Genomic DNA, 20,457 nt, shown 5'->3' with positions numbered 1-20,457 from the left:
TGAAACACGTGATCCTACACTGAGTAACAACCCAGGGCAAGTTGTTTTTTCCTTTTGCTATAAAAGAGCATTAGTGGTACAACTGGCAAAATTTGAATAAAATCTTCCGATTGGATAATATACTTTATCTCTGTTAAATTCTCGATTTGATGATCAAACTATGATCATGTGCAAGAACATCCTTATTTTTAGGAAATATACACAAATGAGCAGGAGTAAAAGGACATTACCATTATGTCTATAACTTAGGAAAAAAAAGTTCCTCAAAAAAGGAACTACCTCCTCCTCTGAATTTCCACTGAACACTATGTAAATTTCTATTACAGCATCTATAGTACTTTTTCTTATTGGTAGGAAACGAAATGTGCCTTGAGATGTTAAACAACCCTCCCAAAGTAGAAGTCAGTAAATGACAAACCACAAATTGAACCAAGATCTAGCTGACTCAAACCCAATATTTTGGTAGATGGTAGAATGCTCATCAAATGTTTGACTAGTTATACTGTTGTTTTTATTTTTCAAAAATACTCGCATAATGACCTACACAAACAATCTATTCACAAATGGGTTTCTTAACCCAAAGAGTGTCACCTATACAACAGGAATCCCCAGCACCAGCCTTATAAACTCTTACTTTCAAGACAAAAGATAGAACTCAACTTGGCTAACATAGTGAGAGTTGGTGGCAAAGAAAGAAAAGACACAAGAAAAATGAACATAATCTAGAAGAGCCTTTATGATCTAGCCCTTGCACTTTTCCAATCTCATCTCTTATCATTATCTACACCTAATATTCTTTATCCTATGTGAAAATTTATTTATTCCCACAATTAAGCATGTTTTCCCCCATTTTCAAGTCTTGCATTTCTTTTCCTTCTGATTATATGGGACCCCATTCCTTGTTATCCTGATAAACTCATACATATTCTTTAAGATGAGCTCATATAGCATTTTCCCTCAATGAATCCTCCTTTGACCTCCCCAGGCATAGGTAGATGCTTGTTCCCTATTCTCCCAAAACACCATGTACCCTACAATTAAACCTTCCACATGAATGAAATTATTTATTTACAAGTCTCTCCTAGACTATACTTGCGAGAAGGAATCCTGTCATTCACTATGGCATCTTCGGCATCTGAAGCATAAGTAGGTTCTCTGTCTATATGTTTGTATCTTGCTACATGTCCCAAAGGATTAAGGCAAAAGCATTTAATAAATATTTCTAGCAGTAATGAATATGGGTGTTTTATCACTTGAAAAAAGCTTGGTTTTTGTTTTTTGGCTGGTCAAATCCCAAACTCTTCTTCATACATGAGACAGAAAATAAATAAAGCAAACTCATTTAATACTGGTAGTAAAGGGGCGCCTGGGTGGCTCAGTCGTTAAGCGTGTGCCTTCGGCTCAGGGTGTGATCCTGGCGTTATAGGATCGAGCCCCGCATCAGGCTCCTCCGCTGGGAGCCTGCTTCATCCTCTCCTACTCCCCCTGCTTGTGTTTCCTCTCTCTCTGGCTGTCTCTATCTCTGTCGAATAAATAAATAAAATCTTAAAAAAAAAAAAATACTGGTAGTAAAGGGGCACCTGGGTGACTCAGTGGGTTAACCATCTGCCTTCAGCTCAGTTCATGACCCTGGGGTCCTAGGACCAAGCCCCACATCGGGCTCCCTGCTCAGGGGGGTCTGCTTCTCCCTCTCCCTCTTGCCCCACTCGTGCTCATGCGCACGTGTGCTCTCTCTCTCTCTCAAAGAAAGAAATAAAATCTTTATTCAAAAAAGCACTGGTAGCCAAAAGAAACCTGTTTATCTGCAAAACCAAAGCAGTCATAATGGGTTTAAAAGGGACATGTTGGGGCGCCTGAGTGATGCAGTCGTTAAGCGTCTGCCTTCGGCTCAGGGCGTGATCCCGGCGTTCTGGGATCGAGCCCCACATCAGGCTCCACCGCTGGGAGCCTGCTTCTTCCTCTCCCACTCCCCCTGCTTGTGTTCCCTCTCTCACTGGCTGTCTCTGTCAAATAAGTAAATAAAATCTTAATAAATAAATAAATGAATAAATAAATAAATAAATGGAATATGTTAACCAGCAGAACTATGTACATACACAAACCACATCTATTTGCAGATCAGATAGATAAATGAATAGCTGTTACTTCTTTACCCCAGGACAATTAATTCCCTGTTTCTCGTCCATGACCAAATTATTTGTCCAATCTGACTATCCAACTTTACCTGCAGTGCTTGTTCTTGGATATCACGAAATAATTCCATATCTTTCTCAGTCATGATTTCCTGGCTCCCAAAAAGCCGTTCCTCACTTTCTTGTTTGCCATCCCAGCCATCCTGATTGTCTGCACAGAAAAAAAAAAGGGCTCACATGTTATTAATATTATCCTTAGTTTAATATATGAACTAGGAAAAATTTCAAAAGCCTTTATTTCAGTTTGAACACCTTAATATTATTTTCGTAAGAGAAGAGGATAGCAATAAACTGACACCTAGAAAGATGGGATAATAAATAGCATGTACATATTATATCTGCTTATAATGAAAACCTGACCTGTCCTAAAACTTCTTAAAATTATTACATAACTAAATTTCAACTTCATTGATACATATTTTAGTATATTATGATATATACATGAATATATACATACATATATATGAATATATAATATACACAATTACATATTATAATATATACAGAAGTATGATAAGCACCAGGTGACATATAGAAGTGTTGAAACACTGTACTGTACACCTGAAACTAATATTACACAATATTATACTGTGTATGTTAACTAATTTAAATAAAAACTTAAATAATAATAATATATACAAAAGCAGAACAGAAAAAAGGTCTAAGGAATATGAAACTTTGAAATAATATGAATACCAAATTTTTAGTATGAATTTAATATATCAACATTCAAATATCGCTTTTTCATTTTTTGGTAGTATGGAAGTTTATGTTACAGCAGGACATGATTTTCATCACATGGAACCAAAACACGTGAAATTTGTTCCTTTTATAAATCTTAATAATCCTGTGATCTTCGTAAGGCCAGTACATTTTCAGCTCAGCAAGAAGATAACCTTTGAAATAACTACCACACTCCCCTCCCCTATTAAATAAGCAAAACTCCACAAATCTGAGACTCACAGATGATAATCCTCTGGGTAAGTATGAGAAATTATAATAATCATTCAGTAAATGATGTATCTTCCTCACATGGACAAGGAAATTCATGAAAGGAGTATTGGGGGAATATGTAGATCATTATCTTCTGCACTTGAAGATGACACTGCTGATGGACTAATTTCCTGTTTGTATAAGTATGGCAGAAAAGACCAATTTGTGACAGTTCTTTTCAAATTAAATAGACATATAGGCTGTCTGTTATTCCCTAGTATAAGAATAATAAGGACAAGGACTCACTGTTGAAAATATTCCCAAATTGAAAAACATGTATCTGAAGATACTACGTGACTTTAATGCCCCCTAGTGCATGTCAAAGATGGATGCAGGCACAGATTTAGTACAGCATTCAACAGCATTCTATCAGATGGTGCAGACTGTTCCTTAAACTCTACAATTCATAAACTTACAAAGCCAATTACAGCAAAAACTCACACCAATGCAAAAAGTCAATATTGATTCTCCATATACTTTACACATTTTCTCTAATAATTTCTATTTCTAAAACCTTCCAGGAAGCTCTTGTAATAATCTATCTCCAGTGAAATAGTTAATTCAAAAATGCCTTTCACTAGGATCTGTTTTAGATTCTTTCCTCCTAAGTCCAACCTAAATGGCTTGCATATTTTCTCAGATAAACATACTCAGAGTGGAATTACAGTGTACATTGCTGATAAAGACATGAAAAGTATTCAAACGCTTACAGAGTAATTAGTTGATTGCCAGTCTGGTGATAGCCAATCAATATAGCATAAAAAGGGGGACCTGTCAATGATGAGGATTCCCTCTCCTGTGCTGGACCAATCAACCATTTATATAAGCACGAATGAAGAAGCAGTGAATACAATCACCAATGAGATACCCGGGGGAAGGAAATCAACATTAAGAAATTCTCTTACAGTATATGAGATACTACATTTTTGGCCCTTGTGATCCAAAAGAGTCCATTCTCATTCTTCTACTTTCCTCAGACACTTTTATACTTCCTTCACAGGGTTAAGTCTGTAAACTCAAGCCACTAAATAGCAATGAGACTAGTTTAAGCTTTAGCAAGACAGTTAATCAAAATTTCTCATCTCTTACTTGAATTAACTGCTACACTATTAAGTCTTCACTACAGATCTCTTCTACTTTGAAAACTAGGGAACTTAGCCTGATACACAAGTATGAAATGAATAAAAAGAGGGGATGTTACAACTGATAACACAGAAATACAAAAATCACAGAGACTACTACAAACAATTATACCAAAAAAAACTGGACTATCTAGAAGAAATGGATAAATTTCTAGAAACATACAACCTACCAAGACTGAATCATGATAAAATAGAAAATCTGAAAACACCCATTACTATTAAGGAGACTGAATCAATAATCTAAAACTTCCCAACAAACAAAAGCTTCACTGGTGAATTCCACCAAATATTCAAAAAACACTTAATGCCAATCCTTCTCAAACTCTTCCAAAAAATAGAAGAGGAAATGCTTTCAAGCTCATTTTATGAGGCCAGCATTACCTCAGCCAGTCAAAGATACCACAAGAAAAGAAAATTACAGGTCAATATCCCCAATGAACATAGATGCAAAAATCCTCAACAAAATATTAGCCAATTGATTTCAACAATACAGTAAAAGGGTCATACACCATGATCAAACAGGATTTATTCCAGAGATTCAAGGATGGTTCAATATCTACAAATCAGTCGGTACACCACAATAACAAAATGAAAGATAAAAATCAGATGATCATTTCAAGATATGCAGAAAAAGCATTTGAAAAATTCAACATCCATTTATGATAAAAACTCTCAACAAATCAAGTACAGAGAGAATGTACCTCAACATAATAAAGGTCATATATGACAAGCCCACAGCTAACATTATACTCAATGGTAAAAAGCTGAAAGCTTTTCCTCTAAGATCAGAAACAAGACAAGGCTACCTATTCTCACTACTTTTATTCAACATAGGATTGGAAGTCCTAACTAGAGCTACTAGGCAAGGAAAAAAAAAAAAAAAGGTATCCAAGTTGGAAAAGAAGAAGTAAAACCATCACTATTTGCAGATGACATAATATATAGAAAAAACCCTAAAGACTCCACCAAAAAACTGTTAGAATAAATGAATTTAGTAAACTTGAAGGATAAAAAACCAATACACAAAAATCTGAATTGTTTCTATACACACTATTAATGAACTACCAGAAAAAGAAATTAAGAAAACAACCCCATTTACAATTGCACCAAAAAGAGTAAAATACCTAGGAATAAATTAAACCAAGCAAGTGAAAGACCTGTACATTGAAGACAAAACACTGTGTGTGTGTGTGTGTGTATGTGTGTGTACACACATATAAATGACATTAATGAAAGAAATTAAAGACACAAATAAATGGACAGATATTCCACACTCATGGATTGGAAGAATATTGTTAAGATGTCCACAGTACCTAAAGCCATCTACAGATTCAATGCAATTCCCCCAAAAATTCTAACGGCATTATTCCCAAAAATGGGGGGGGGGTGTCTAAAATTTGTATGCAACCACAAAAAAACCCAAATAACAAAAGCAATCTTGAGAAAAAAGGACAAAGCACTAAAGCTCCCTGATTTCAAACTACATTACAAATCTACAGTTATTAAAACAGTATGGTATTGGTATAAAAACAGATAAAGAGATCAATGCAACAGAACAGAGCACCTATAAATAAACCCATGCATATATGGTCAATTAATTACAACAACGGAGCCAAGAATATACAATGGGGGGAAAAATGTTTTTTCAATAAATAGTGTTGGGAAAACTGGACAGTCACATGTGAAAGAATGAAACTACACAACTCTCTTATACCACACACAAAAACTAACTCAAAATAGATTAAAGACTTGAATTTAAGACCTGAAACTGTAAAACTCCTAGAAGAAAACACAGGCAGTAATCCCCTACTTTTTGATGATCATTTTTAAATCTCATACCGAAACCAAAAGCAACAAAAGCAAAACCAAACAAGCAGGACTACATCAAACTAAAAAGCTTCTGCAGAGATGAAACCATCAACAAAATAAAAAGGCAACCTACCAAATGTAAGAAGATATTCGCAAATCATATATCCAATAGGGGGTCAACATCCAAAATATACAAAGAACTCATTCAACTCAATAGCAAAAAACAAACAACCCACGGGGCACGTGGGTGGCTCAGTTGGTTAAGCGTCTGACTCTTGATTTTGGCTCAGGTCAAGATCTCACGGTCTTGAGATCGAATCCTGTGTTAGGCTCTGTGTTGAGCTCTGTGTTGGGCATGCAGCCTGCTTAAGATTCTCTCCCCCCTCGGCCTCCCCCACCTCCACGACTCTCTCTCCCCGCCCACCCCAAAAAAACCCCAAAAAAACCAGAAACAAAAACACCCCACAAAAAACAATCCATTTTAAAATGGGCAGAAGATCTGAAAGGACATTTTCCCAGCAAAGACATAAAAATGGGCCAAAGGTACACGAAAAGATGCTCTACATCATTAATCAACAGTGAAATGCAAATCAAAAATACAAGGAGGGGGGCGCCTGTGTGGCCCAGCGGTTAAGCGTCTGCCTTCGGCTCAGGGCGTGATCCCGGCGTTCTGGGATCCAGCCCCACATCAGGCTCCTCCGCTATGAGCCTGCTTCTTCCTCTCCCACTCCCCCTGCTTGTGTTCCCTCTCTTTGCTGGATGTCTCTATCTCTGTTGAATAAATAAATAAAAATCTTAAAAAAAAAAAAAAACACACACAAGGAGGTATCACCTCACACCTGTCAGGATGGCTATTATCAAAAAGACTAGAAATTACAAATGTTGGTGAGAAAGCAGAGACGAGGGAACCTCTGCGCACTGTTGATGGGAATTTATACTGGTGTAGCCACTATGGAAAACAGTATAGTGGTTCCTCAAAAAATTAAAAACAGAACTGCCATACAATCCAGCAATTCCACTTCTGGGTATGTATCCAAAGAAAGCGAAAACATTCATTTGAAAAGATATATTCACCCCATGTTCACCGTAGCATTATCTACAATAGTCAAGATATGTAAATAACCTAATCCATCAATGGATTAAAGAAACTGTGGTGTATGTGTATAATATTATTCAGCATAAATAAATAACATACATACATACATACATACCTACATACATACCAAACTCATAGATACAGAGAACAGATTGGTGGTTTGCCAGAAGAAAGGTGGGAGGTAGAGGGTAAGAGAAATGGGTGAATTATTTTTCTTTTTGTTTTTTAGTTTCAATAAACAGAATTTTAAATAAATAAATGAAAACTAGGAGAGTTATCCTGATATATAAGTAAATGGTCTGAAGTTGTAGTTCTCTCTCTTTCTCTCTTTTAAAGTATAATTCATGAAATATTACAACTATATTTGCCAAGATTTAAAGTAGAAAAATCAGTGACCTTATCATACGTATATTTTGGTCTTTTCTCTATGTTTAGATCAATAGCATTTTATCTACCCACACTCTTTTCTAATTTCCTTATGGAAATAAAGTAAGCATCATGTCGCTCATCACATGATTTGTTTTGTAATTTATGAAATGTAAAGATATCCCTGATTTAAGGTCAGACCTTAAATTTCTAAGATTCTTTGTGGTTCTACCAAACAACAAACAAAAAAAAAAAAAAACAAAAAAACACCAGCTTTTGCCTAAGAGCTCCTATTTTACCCATTCTTGCAATTTCATCTCCAGCCTCTCAATCCCTGCCATAGTCACCACCTTACTTTAATCTAGATATGTATCTTTAATATGTTCTTCTAGTCCATAACCACAGATAATAATCAAATATAAATCTATTCTAGATAACTAGGTTATTCCAAATAATACACTTTGGGAATACATTTTGCTTCTAAGTGAATTTTTACCTGTGGGCCAATCTGAAGTGCTTGATTTTCTGTTGCCCTTTTTCCTGATTCTATATTGCTCAGAGTAGTCTACCACTTCCCCTCGAGGTTTCCGCCCATCGGGGGAAGGGGTGAAGAATTTGGTAAGGCCATCAATGAGCCCTTTGGTTTTCTTGTTGAACTTCAAGGGGACACTGCTATCTCTGCAGAAGTCCAAACCATCTATTCGCTCTAAATATCCTTCTTCTGATGACGATGCTGACTGACCGGAAAGAGTGATTTTACGTTTCCGGCCCCTTCCTGGACCAGTTCGAACTTTGCTGAAGGGGCCTTTTGATCTAAAAAAAAATCAAACAGGGAAAAGGGTAACTATTAAAAAAGAAATATTTATTTAATATATAACATGTAATTAGTAAATAACCTATAGCTTTATTTAAAAACTATATTGTTAAGAATATTCCATAAACCATAAATATTATAGGAATGAGAAGTAATACTGTTATTAGAAATAATATTTCTGGAAAGTCTAGTATTTTATAGCAAAAAGAATCCTAAGGTTGGGAGTCAGAAGGCATGTTTAAGTCATAATTCTGCTACTTTCTAGCTATACATCTTAGAGAAATCAAATTGTCTAAAAACCAGTGTCTTCATCTATAAAATGAGAGTTGGACCAGAGAACAATTAAGACCCTTCAGGTATTAGGTCCTATGATCTCTGTACCAACTCAGAGTTACACTTTTACCTCTAAACACAAGGATGGAATACTCTCTGAAAGTCAGGAATCAAAAGATCTTACAGGAAAATTAAAGCCTGATTTAAGATTTAAAATATGCACTACAATACTGGTGCTGTGTATTTCAAGCTGCTAATGCCCATTCCTTTCAGTTATTATCTTCAAAACAGTCTAAAGTGTAGAAAAAATAGGTAAAATTTTTAAGAATACAGGTTTAAAGATATCTTACATATCATCAAAAGGAAATTACTATAGACACTCAAAAAAAAAAAAAAAAAAGAATTAGCTACTGAATCTTGTCCCGCATCCTCCAGACATAGCCCAGTTTCCTAGTCCACAAAAGATAATTATACCCCTGATTTCTGCTAACAGATGAAAACACATTATTTTATTTTACATCAGGACATAGAAATGGGACTTGGCTATGACCTCAACAGTAAAAGTTATCCAGTGATTTTTACATGAAATATAGATAAACTACTGAGACCACATCAGGAGAGGAATCTGCGAAATGCTGTGACATCATTTTTTCTTTCTTGTTTACATAAGAGCAGCAATATAAGGCAGTGTTTAAGAGTTAGACTTTGGTGCCAAACTAGTTGTGGGTTTTAATCCCAGTTCAACACTTACTATGAACTGTGCAAGTTAATCTTTCTGTGTTGTAGTTTCCTCCTTTGAAAAATAAGAGTAATAACAACAATACTACTTCATTTGATTGTTGGGAAAATTAAATGATTAACACATCGTAAGGCACTTAGGACTTATTCTAACTTGGCACTTTTTATTAAGAGTTCAGTAAGTATAGCCATTATTATTACATAAAAGTGCCAGTTGTAACAACTGGAATTTTTTTCATAAAGCAAACAAGTGACTCCTACACTAGAGAGAAGACCCTATCCTTTTCTCCCCTCACCTTGCCACAAGTACAACTTACACCGTGTTTTGTTTCTTTAACCTGTTTTTCGGACGTCCTATTGGGTTAGCATAGCGCCGTTTTATCTGTGCTGCCTTCTTCTGTAGAAGTTTCCGTCCTTTTTTCCTAGGTCGACATATTTGACATATCCACATGCCTATAAAAAAATAAAATTCCACATAAAGTACAATAGACATAGATACACGGAAAGAGTTCAGATACTCTAGGAGTTCTTAACCTCTCTCAGGTCAAGGACTCCCATTTAAAAATCTGATGAAAGCCCCTTAGAAAAACAAACATGAAAACATATACACACAAAATTCTACAACAACTAAAAAAGACTCACAAGTATCCTGAAGCCCACATACGGTTGAATTCCACTGATCCTCAGTTAAAAAGCCCTGCTCTACCCCTGACAGATATTAGTTTCCAATTACCATTCTATAAGAAAAGAAGCCAGGTTTCCATAGAGTAAGAACTAATTCCAGGACTGAAGCAAGGAAAATACTTGATAACCTGGAACATCTTATGGTGCCAGAAAATGGAGAAGTGCTCAAAAGTGAGGAAGGCATGTCAAAAGGACTTAGAAGCCAACTTGAAAGAGCTCCCAATAGCCAAATCTGGGTCATTCTGAGCAAAAAAAGAAATAATCACATCAATGGATTATAACCCACTGAGTAAAATAAATATCCATGAGTCCATTAATAACTGAACAAATAAATGGGAAAAGGGGTACCTCTTCCTTCTAGAATTCCAATTAATAAATGTAGAAGGGATGACGGAAGCAAAAAAACCATCATCACGTAAACACCAAACTAAATTAGTGCAAACAACAATCACACTGATGGATGCTAAAATTAGCACAAGGAGGAAAAAGAGTAACTTTGAAGTCAGGTTTCTACTGTAATCAAGTGATCACAGTTAACATTACCAGTAATAAGACGTATTTGTATTATACACCCACACTACAACGCACTAAGAAGGATACAATATCACTTCTGTGGTGTTCTTATCAAATTTCATAATCTTAATTTAATCAATGATAAAGAAAGAGACAAACCCAAATTTAAGGACTTGCTACAAAATAGCTGACCAGTTTCTTCAAAAGTGTCAAGGTCAAGAAAGGCAGTCTGAAGAATTAACACAGACAGGAAGAAACTAAGGAAATATGACAATTAAATGCAATCTGAAATCCAGGACTGGATTCTGGACCACAAATTCAAATAAGGTCTACAGATTAGTTAACTGTATCATATCAATGTTAGTTTCCTGGTTTCAGTAATTGTACTATGGTTTTATACGATGTTAATATTAGAAGAAGCTGGTGATGGGGGCAATAAGAAGTCTCTGTACTATTTTTGCCACTTTTCTGGAAGTCTGCAATTACTTGAAAATAAAATGATTCCTGCTTTAAACTGCAATGAAACTTCTTTGTAGGCACTACACACAGGAATGAAGTCCTAAGAAAACCTTTCTTATCTTGAAGGATTCTCAGAAGGCCTTTTGCCCAGACTTCAAGTAAATGGAAGAGGTAGGAAAGGGGGTATTTATTCTTCCAATACATATAAATCTAAGACTTTTCAAAAGGTAACAACCAACAGAATGACATAAGAGGGACTCAAGTAGGATCCTAAGTAGAATAACTTGCCTATACCTAAGGTTCAGTCCCTTTCCATCCACAGGAAAATTTTTTCCAAGAAGAAATTATCAGATATCCTATAAGCATTTTACTTAAGATACCTATTAAGTCACAAAATCAGAGCTAAAAATGGAATTTGTGATAAGGCAAAAGCAGGAGAGACTAACTGGCTTTTTTTTTTTTTTTTTTTTTAAGGAACTGTAAGCATATAAGATGGAAGCTCAACCAACAGGCAATTATATTCCAACCAAATACCTTTCAAGGAACAGGAGTCAAAAGAACAGAGTAACATTAAGCTGTACTCTTATGAGTTAGGGCACAAAAATTATTTGTTTGCAAATTATTTTATTAAAACATTTTTTAAAGTTTTGAATAAACCAGAGACTAATAGCTCTAGGCCTTTCAAAAGTGATGAACAGTGATCAATACTGATATAATCAACATGATCTAATACAATTTCATTTCTTCCTTTACAGAAAGAGATATTGCAAAATATTACGTAAGGCAAGTATTTTGTCCTCTAGCTATAGGACTGGCAAATATTCATTCATAAATGAACTACTTCACTCTCCATGGATACTCAAACATTGAAAATAGAGGAAAATAATAAATCCATACACATAAGAATGTTAGGATGCCTCAACAGACTGTCCCCACCTTTAAGGTGACAGCTCTCTTCCTACTTATACAATCCTAAATAGAAAGATGCAAATTATTCTTTCATTTAGCAAAGTACATAAAAGGTACTTTCATTAACATGCCCTTTATATTGCCAGTCTGATTTCAGAAAGTATTTCTCACCTTTTGGCATCCGGGTGAGTGGCGGATCACAACACTCCATGTGAAAGCCTCGGTCACAGGAATCACAAAAGAGCATGTTATCCTAAAAAAGAGAAAGGACAGTTTTGCTTAACCTTATGAAACAAAAACATGTGAGGATCACAACTTCATAAAACCTAGGAATCTTCAATGATCTCATAAAGGAGATGAGCTACCATAACAGTAAAAGTTTCTTCAATTTGTATTAACTGAGTAAATGGACAGTCTGAGTTAGCACAAGTTTTGCTTCAACCAAAATTGAATAAAGAACTACAGTTTCATAACTTTCAAGTTTATCCAGTAATCAGATATAAGGTAACTTTAGTTTTCTAATGGAAAAGAAAAAAGGATGATTTGTGTTAATAAACTAACTGATCATTCCTAAGTGAATGCCTCCACGCTACCCAAAAAAAATTCAGGAGTATTTCTTTAGGGGCACCTAGGTGGCTCAGTCGTTAAGCATCCACTTTTGGCTCAGGTCATGATCCCAGGGTCCTGAGATAGAGCCCGGCATCCCACTGGGCTCCCTGCTCAGCGGGAGGCCTGCTTTTCCCTCTCCCACTCCCCTGCTTGTGTTCCCCCTCTCACTGTCTCTGTCAAATAAATAAACAAAATCTTAAAAAAGAAAAAGGACTATTTCTTTAAAGTAGCTTAGTCTGTCTGCAAACATTAATTAAGGTGCTTTAGAAACCATCTAGAAAGAAGCCAAATCTCAAAGAGTATTCTAAACTAATGGTGTGTAATTTAAAGAGACTCCTGTTTCAAATTCTGCTGGACCAAGTGACTGAAAAATAGCCAATACTACTTAGAGGAAAATACCAGTTGCACATTCTACTTCTAAGTGAAATATTCACATGAGAAGGCAAAGATACTCACTGCATTTTTGCCTTGATCTCGACAGGAGCTGCACGTTTTACACTCAATGCACTGCCACCGTAAGGCCTTCACTCTAACCGTTAGTTCAGGGGAAAACTTTAAACAGGATGGATGACCTAGTAAGAGGAGAAAATTCTCAAATGAAACAATCAAGGATCATTTTGTAATTGTATTAAAGGAATGATGCAGAAAAAGGCAATTACCTTAAATCAAGATATATATCAAGAAGAGATGCCCTTGGAAGCTTGCCAATCATCAGGACTTGGCATTCCTATTCAGTTTTATTGATGCTAAACTGTACTTAGTACGCCACCACCCCCCAATGTGATTATGAAAAACCTGACAAACTCCTAACTTTTATCAAGCCTGCATTAAATTATTATGTGAGTATACATGCTTATATGTATACCAATACATAGCATTCCTAGGCCATTTCTGGAAGGATACACAAAAACTGTTTGCAACTGTAATATCCTAGGATATGAAGCTATAAACACTTTCAAGGAGAAGGATTTTACCTTCCATTTCACACCCTTCTGTGCTCTCAATTTTTAAACAATAACATATTACTTTTATAACCAAAAATATATTCTTATTAAATCCCATCATTTAAAGTAAGTTACTTTAGCTAAAAACTAAAACCTAAGCAATATTTCTATTGTGATTAGAATTAACAGGGAAAAAAGTTTCCTTTTCCAAGAGTTAGTATCCGTTTGATTGCCAAAATTTTAAGAAAGCAAATCTTCCCTCACTCTGAAAAGATTTGTCCCTTTCCTCTAAAAGTTGGTTACGTTTATTTTTCTTTGGTGAGAGAAAGGGCTGGTTGAATTATTTTCTCTCCTCTCCTTTCTATTCCTAAATAAATTTCTCTCTTATGAGATCTATGAAGCTTATTATCAAAACATCACTGACATTAAAGGAAAATGAGAAAATGTAAAAATCTCATTCATAATCTCTTCTTCCTAGATAGCCATTCCCTGTTCTATTTTTCCTATTTAGACTTGCTAAAAGCTCTTGCACAGTTTTAATTGTAGAGTACGTACAGTTTTATTTTGCTTTTCTTCATCCTTTTACTCAAGTAAACATTATATTTATATTCCTTAAACGGAATAATTCCACTGAGTTGATACCCTATAACCTACCTGGCCATTTCCCTACTGTTAACTATTTAAACTATTACCCATAATAGAATACTACAATGAATTATTTTATGTCTACAGATTCTTTCCTTCTTTTAGATTAATTCCTTAAAATAAATTCCTGAAAGTGGGGTTGGTAAGTGAAATGAAAGAAACATTTCTGTAGCTTGAAAAGTAGATATGCATTGCCAAACCATGTTTCCAAATCCTCTGATATAATATCTAGTGCTACCAGCAAAGTACAAATGTTTTACCACAATTTCATCAGCTCTAGGTTTGGGTTCTCTTATGGTTCAAATTTTATTATTATAAAAGCTATAAAATCACACCTCGCTGCTGCGCTGGAGTGCATGCTTATTATTACCTGGGTAAAATGTTTTCTTAGTATGTCCAACAGTTAACTTTCTCTCATATAAACTACCTGTTCACAGGCTCTGACCTTTGCACTTTATGCTAGAAATATAAACATGCTCTTTACACTTTATAGCTTTTGGCCCTTTACCATATTTAATGCAATTATTTTCCCCAAACAATCCTTTAAAAAAAATTTTTTTTTAATTTTGGGTATTTTAGTTCTCAGTTTGGAAAGTATCAACTGTCATATATTTGACTATGTCCGTAATTTCCTTCCTTGGCTACTGTAATAGCCAGCCTCCGAGCTGCCCTCCAAACATTCTTGCCTTTTGGCAAGAATACCAACTGACACTTTGTGTAGTTCCCTGATGAAATGACAGGCTACGGCTAGGTAATAAAAGATACTGCAGATGCCACTTGCTCTCTGTCTCTCTCAGATACCTGCTCAGGGGAATCCAGCTGCCATGGTGTGGCACACATGCAGCCCTATGAAGAAGTCCACATGGCAAAGAACTGAGGCTCTCTGTCAACAGGCAGCATTAACTTGCCAGCCAGGTCAGTCAGTCATCATGGAATGGAAGCCTTCAGATGACTGAGTATCAGTTAAAATCCTGATTGCAACCTCATGAAAGATCCCAAGTCAAAACCACTCAGGTAAGCCACTCCCAAATTCCTGACCAACAGGCATATGAAATTAAAAAATGTTGTTGCTTTTAGCTGCTACATTTTGGAATAGTTTATTTCTACAGCAATAGGTAACCAATAGTTATTTATTCTAATAGTTATTTAAAAGTTCCCTCTATTGTTTTCAAATTGTAAAGAACTTAAGAGACCACCTCAAATATAATGCGTCTTACAAGGCAGGGTTATCACACAACTCTCCCCCCCACCCCAACACCACCATTTTATTCCCACCTCACCTGAGCAGATCTCTTTTCATCTGTTTTATATATTTGGGTTCCACATGATTTTTTAAGGGTTCTACTACGAAAATAGTTTGGAAATCACTGCAATGTACGATATGTCACTATGGTTTTGTCTAATATTTTATGATTTTATGGTTTATATTTAACTGTAAAATCCATCCAGAGCTCATTTTGGTTTGTGATATTATGCTGGATATGGTTACCTACCACCCAAGATCTCTTGCGGCCGCCTTCAAAAACCTTCTGTAAATAAAAACAAAAAAGCTGAAAGCTATCCTTCCTAGACTCCTTTGCAGCTAGGCTCTAGATGTGAATTAAATTCTACCAACTGGACATGTTTGAGTGATTTTTTGAAAGGGAGAAATGAAACAAAGACTACTTTTCTCCTGGTACTGACAGTCATGAAAATGCCAGTACCTATCCACTCTTCACCTTCACGGCTATCCAGAGGTAACTGTGGTGATGGCCAAATTCAGCCTTTCAAGATCCAAATTCAGCTACAGTCCTGTAGCAGCCTCCTGCTTCCACCTCTTCCAAATGGAACAGATATAAGTGACTCCCTTGGTGGGTCAGTTCTGTGATATTCCAGCATCAGTCCTTAAAGCCCAGCTTAGAGCTTTCCTCTGCAGCCCTTCTAACAATTTCACAAACATCTGGTCCTGGTATTAAATTTCTTCCCTCTTGAACTACCTAGAGTGGTTTCTGGTTTCTCAACTAAATCATGATTGTTACAGATATAAAACACTAAAAATTAAGCCAATGATCAAAGGTAATGTATAATGTTGGTTTACTAATATGGCCTTCCTACAAAAACTTGTAAGTTCTGAAAATATAGACCAAGAATATCTCTGGAATTGACAAACGAGGAGAGTCTTTGCAAATCATTTTTAGAGCCCAGGATTTCACACAGCTCACTAAACTGCAGTGTCAACATTCCATTTCCCAATGTGAATATGTAAGTTTCTATCAAGAAAAACAAATCTGTTATCATCCTGGTTCTATTCATACAGCCTGATGCTTAAATCAAGAAAGATAAGTAGTGATTATTAAAGAAATGAGCAATAATTTCCAACTGATTGCTGTTCATTTGAACAGATGTTTGATCATCAAATATAAAGATAACAGGAAAAAATAAATCTATGGAAAGATTTTTATAAAAAACAAAAAACAAAACTAAGACCTGATTTAAATTAACTGAATAAAACATTTCAACTATACATTTAAATCCCTCCCTTGTCTAGAAGCGCGTCTCAGTTACCTTAAACCAGAATCAAATAAAAATATTAGTTTTATAAGGATCAAGGATACCATCTCAGTTAAATACACCTCCCTATTGCCTGACAACATATGTCAGAAGGAATCCAGGGGATTACATACCACTGTTGCCACAGTCGGCACAGGAGATGAGTTCCTCTGGCTTCTTTTCTCGGTTTTGTTCTTTTGTACCAAGACAGAAACTACAGATGGGGATTGGTTCAGCAACAGGCTATAAAGGAAAAAACAATTCACTCAGGTATGAGTACTTTTTTTTAGTATTAATACAAAGACATTAAAATTACAGTTTTAAATTCCTATGAGAGTTACATGCAACTGTAAGATAACTGTATCACTCTCCTAAATCTTCAACTAAGTAAGGGAATTTTTACAAAGCCTGCTTTGGCTGGACCTTTACCACCAGTCCTTGAAGTGACAACTTTGGTCCAAAAAATCGTATCTCAACCATACTGGTCACTCAGAAACTAAATGACACAGTATGGATTAAATGAAGCAAATTCTTCACCTAAGATTGAAGAAATTCAACTGAATTAAGCATAAGAAATCACAGTCTCAATCCTTAAAAAGTTGTATGTCATGTAGGAGAAGTGACAAATGTGCAGAAATAAGCACCACATAAGGCAGAAGAAATTAAGTGCTAGGAGAGACAAACAGTAAGTGCTCTGTACAAATGAGAAAGATAAATTCCAGTTGTAGTTTGGAGGAGAAGGGTTGAAAGAAGATAACATGTATTAAGTACTAGTACTATGCTAAGGGATCCTAAGACATTTGTCCAAGGACAATTGATAATAATTGTTGAAACTGGGTTTAAACCTAGGTTTCTATGTTCCTCTACAGCAACGCCCCTGCTCCTCCAGCCCACAGGATGCCGAGAAAGGCAGTACAAGTAGTACGAACAAGTTAGGTGTGCAGTCTGCTAAAGCCGGTACTTAAAGGACATGGTTTCTGTGATAGGTGTGGGGGCACCGGTACATCAGTTTGTGAAGATTACCACTGAATGTCTTATAAAGAAGTTGGACTTTATCCCGCAGGAAGAGAAGAACAATAGAAGGCTACTGAATCAAGAGATAATCACCTGTATTTGAGGGGGAAAAATCCAGTAGCAATATCAAAGACAAATGGGGGAGAACCTAAAGATAAGTAGAACATTTAAACAATGACTACAATAGTCTGGTGAAGACAAGAACCTGAACCAAAGATTTAAAAAAGAAAAAAAAAAAGGAACAGAAAAAAATAGCTATGGACTTAGAAATCAACTAGTTACGGAATTTGACAGAAAAGGAAATGAGTTAAAGATGACTGACTTAATGAAAAGATGGCATCAAGGGTTAAGCCATTTCAAGCACAAAATCAGGAGAAAAAGAGATGCTGAGTCTGACGTTAGATGTGTTTAGTTGGAGGCACTCTCAGTCAACTCTCAATCATTTATATGGGACAGAGATACAAACCCTCAAGATTCTTTTACTCTACTGGAGAGAACAGATACAATGTCTTGTCAGTATTGTGACAGAAGTGTTACAATGAGAAAAAACGGAGGAAGGGAATCAAGTAGGAGGAAGGGTTGTCAGGGGAAGGCTTCCCAGACTTAAGTTCTTCTGGAGGTATTTGACAGGGAGGCCCCCTGATGGGGGTATTCAAACAAAATACAGAACCAGGCTTGGGAGGAGGGGGACGCACTTAGTTTGGGACTTATTGAGCTTCAAATGCCTATGAAGTATCCATGTAGCAATGCCCATGGACTTTATGATACAGGGACCTGAAGTTCAAGAGAAAGGCTAGTCTGGAGATAAAAATCTAGAAATCATATACCTACAAAATGGCATTAAGACCTTCAAAGTTGATGCGTTCTCCCACAGAGAACAGGTAGAGAGAAGAGACCTAAGGTCAGAATACCAATATTAAAGTGGCTCTTAGAGGAAACAGCCTGGGAAGGAAATTGGATTACTGACAGAGTTGGATGGTACGTCAATAATGTCCAACACAAGCAAATCAACAGTATTCCTCAGACAAGAGATTAAATGAGAGATGAACAACGGAAGTTGTCTTAATTGTGACTCCGGTAAAGACAGCCACATCCTTTCCTAACCGGAATTTAAATAAAAACTTCGGGGAAAAAAATGGAATATGAAAAAGAACAGGGGAGTAAAGTCAGGTAAGACTTCACTGAGGAGTAGAAACTGCAAGTAAGTAAGCTCTCAGTGAACAGGCAAGCCACTGAATGGAAGCTATTAACAGCATATTTAACTAACAAATGGCTTATATCCAGAATATACACAGAACTCTTACATGTCAGTATGGAGAAGACAGACAATTCAATAGAAAGCTAGGCCAAAAACTTCAACAGGTACTTCAAAACAGCAAATACATGAATAATATATAAATGGCCAATGAAAATAAGAAAAGACACTCAACCTCATTAACCATCAAAGAAGCAGATCTCCAAGAACGGCTAAAATTCTAAAGACTGGCAATAGTTGATAAGAAAGCAGAACAACAGAACTCATACACTGCTGACAAGAATATAAATTGACAAAACTACTCTGAAAACTATTAGACAGTATCTACTAAAATTAAACACAAGCATATCATGAACCAGCACTTCCCACTCCTCGCTATATACCCACCAAATGAAGTACACACACATATGTACAATAAAACATACACAAACATAATCAGAACAGCATTATTCATAAAATTTACTCAAACAAAACTTACCCCAATAACCAGCAATGGGTGCACAGATAAACTATGCTATATCCATACAGTAGAGTATTACACAAATTATAGTCAACAACTTGTATTACTATCACAAACAATCCTGAATGAGAGAATAGACATGGAAGAACACATACTGTATCATTTTGTTTATATAAAGTTCAAAAACAGTTCTACATTGTTTTAAGTCGAGACAGCAGTTACCTTTAGAGAGAAAAGAAGAGGAAGCGAATTGGAAAGGGACTTCTGAGGTGCTGGTAATATTCTTTTTCTTGACCTGGACGGTGGTTTCATGGATGTTAATAATATTTAAGGCACATACTTACAACCTGTACACTTTTAATCAGTTTATTTTAATCAGAGAGTTATCAAACTTAAACTAATGAATATCTATAGAGTAGGACAATGTTACCTTTGGAATATTCTGAAAGAAATACCAACGGTGATTTGGACATTGGAGTTTGGAACTTAGAAGAAGAATAAGCTAGAGAGATTTAAAAGACAGCAACATGCTAACTGACAGCACCCAGTGAGAAGGAGGAGTAAAGTTGTAGCAAAGGACAGAGAACAAGGGGAGAAGAGTGGAGAAGTGAGATAAAATCGAAGACAGAAGAATATCAACGTTTAGAAGCATGGTGGGGGGAGGTACAAGAAAGGACCAGTCTGAGGGAAAACAGAACCAAGAGGAAGTGATGACACAAGAATTACAAGAACCAGAGAGCAACCAACAATCAATACTGGGAAAATAAAATATCCACTGGATTGTATGACTAAGAAATAGTCAGAACTGTCACTAATAGTGAGGCTTTTTCAGTGACAGGATAAGAACTAAACTCACAGGAACCAACAAACTGCCATGAAGGGACAGAGAGCAGACAGGAGATAGCTTAAAAAAATGGTAATGGGTTTTGATGTGTTCTAGGTATTTAAGATGAGAAAGACTAAACCTATTTAAAATGTGGAAGAGAAGATACATGTGGTAAGAGAGATTCAAG

The 20,457-nt window shown here is 35.9% G+C and overlaps 1 protein-coding gene across 1 annotated transcript in view; it reads right to left on the bottom strand.

The window, feature by feature from the left end:
• KAT6A (lysine acetyltransferase 6A) overlaps positions 1-20,457 on the bottom strand; it is a 114,127-nt gene that overhangs the window by 39,226 nt on the left and 54,444 nt on the right. Inside the window, exons 3-8 of the mRNA XM_040643220.1 lie at positions 16,850-16,958; positions 13,054-13,169; positions 12,160-12,241; positions 9,741-9,876; positions 8,095-8,411; positions 2,225-2,343 (exon numbers count right to left, since the gene is read on the bottom strand). Of these exons, the coding sequence (XP_040499154.1) occupies positions 2,225-2,343; positions 8,095-8,411; positions 9,741-9,876; positions 12,160-12,241; positions 13,054-13,169; positions 16,850-16,958 (879 nt within the window). The remainder of the gene's footprint in view (positions 1-2,224; positions 2,344-8,094; positions 8,412-9,740; positions 9,877-12,159; positions 12,242-13,053; positions 13,170-16,849; positions 16,959-20,457) is intronic.

The sequence above is a fragment of the Ursus maritimus genome, unplaced genomic scaffold, assembly GCF_017311325.1.
Source record: "Ursus maritimus isolate PB19 unplaced genomic scaffold, ASM1731132v1 scaffold_28, whole genome shotgun sequence".
In the NCBI taxonomy this organism is placed as follows: Eukaryota; Metazoa; Chordata; class Mammalia; order Carnivora; family Ursidae; genus Ursus; species Ursus maritimus.
This window is presented reverse-complemented; position numbering and strand designations above follow the sequence as displayed.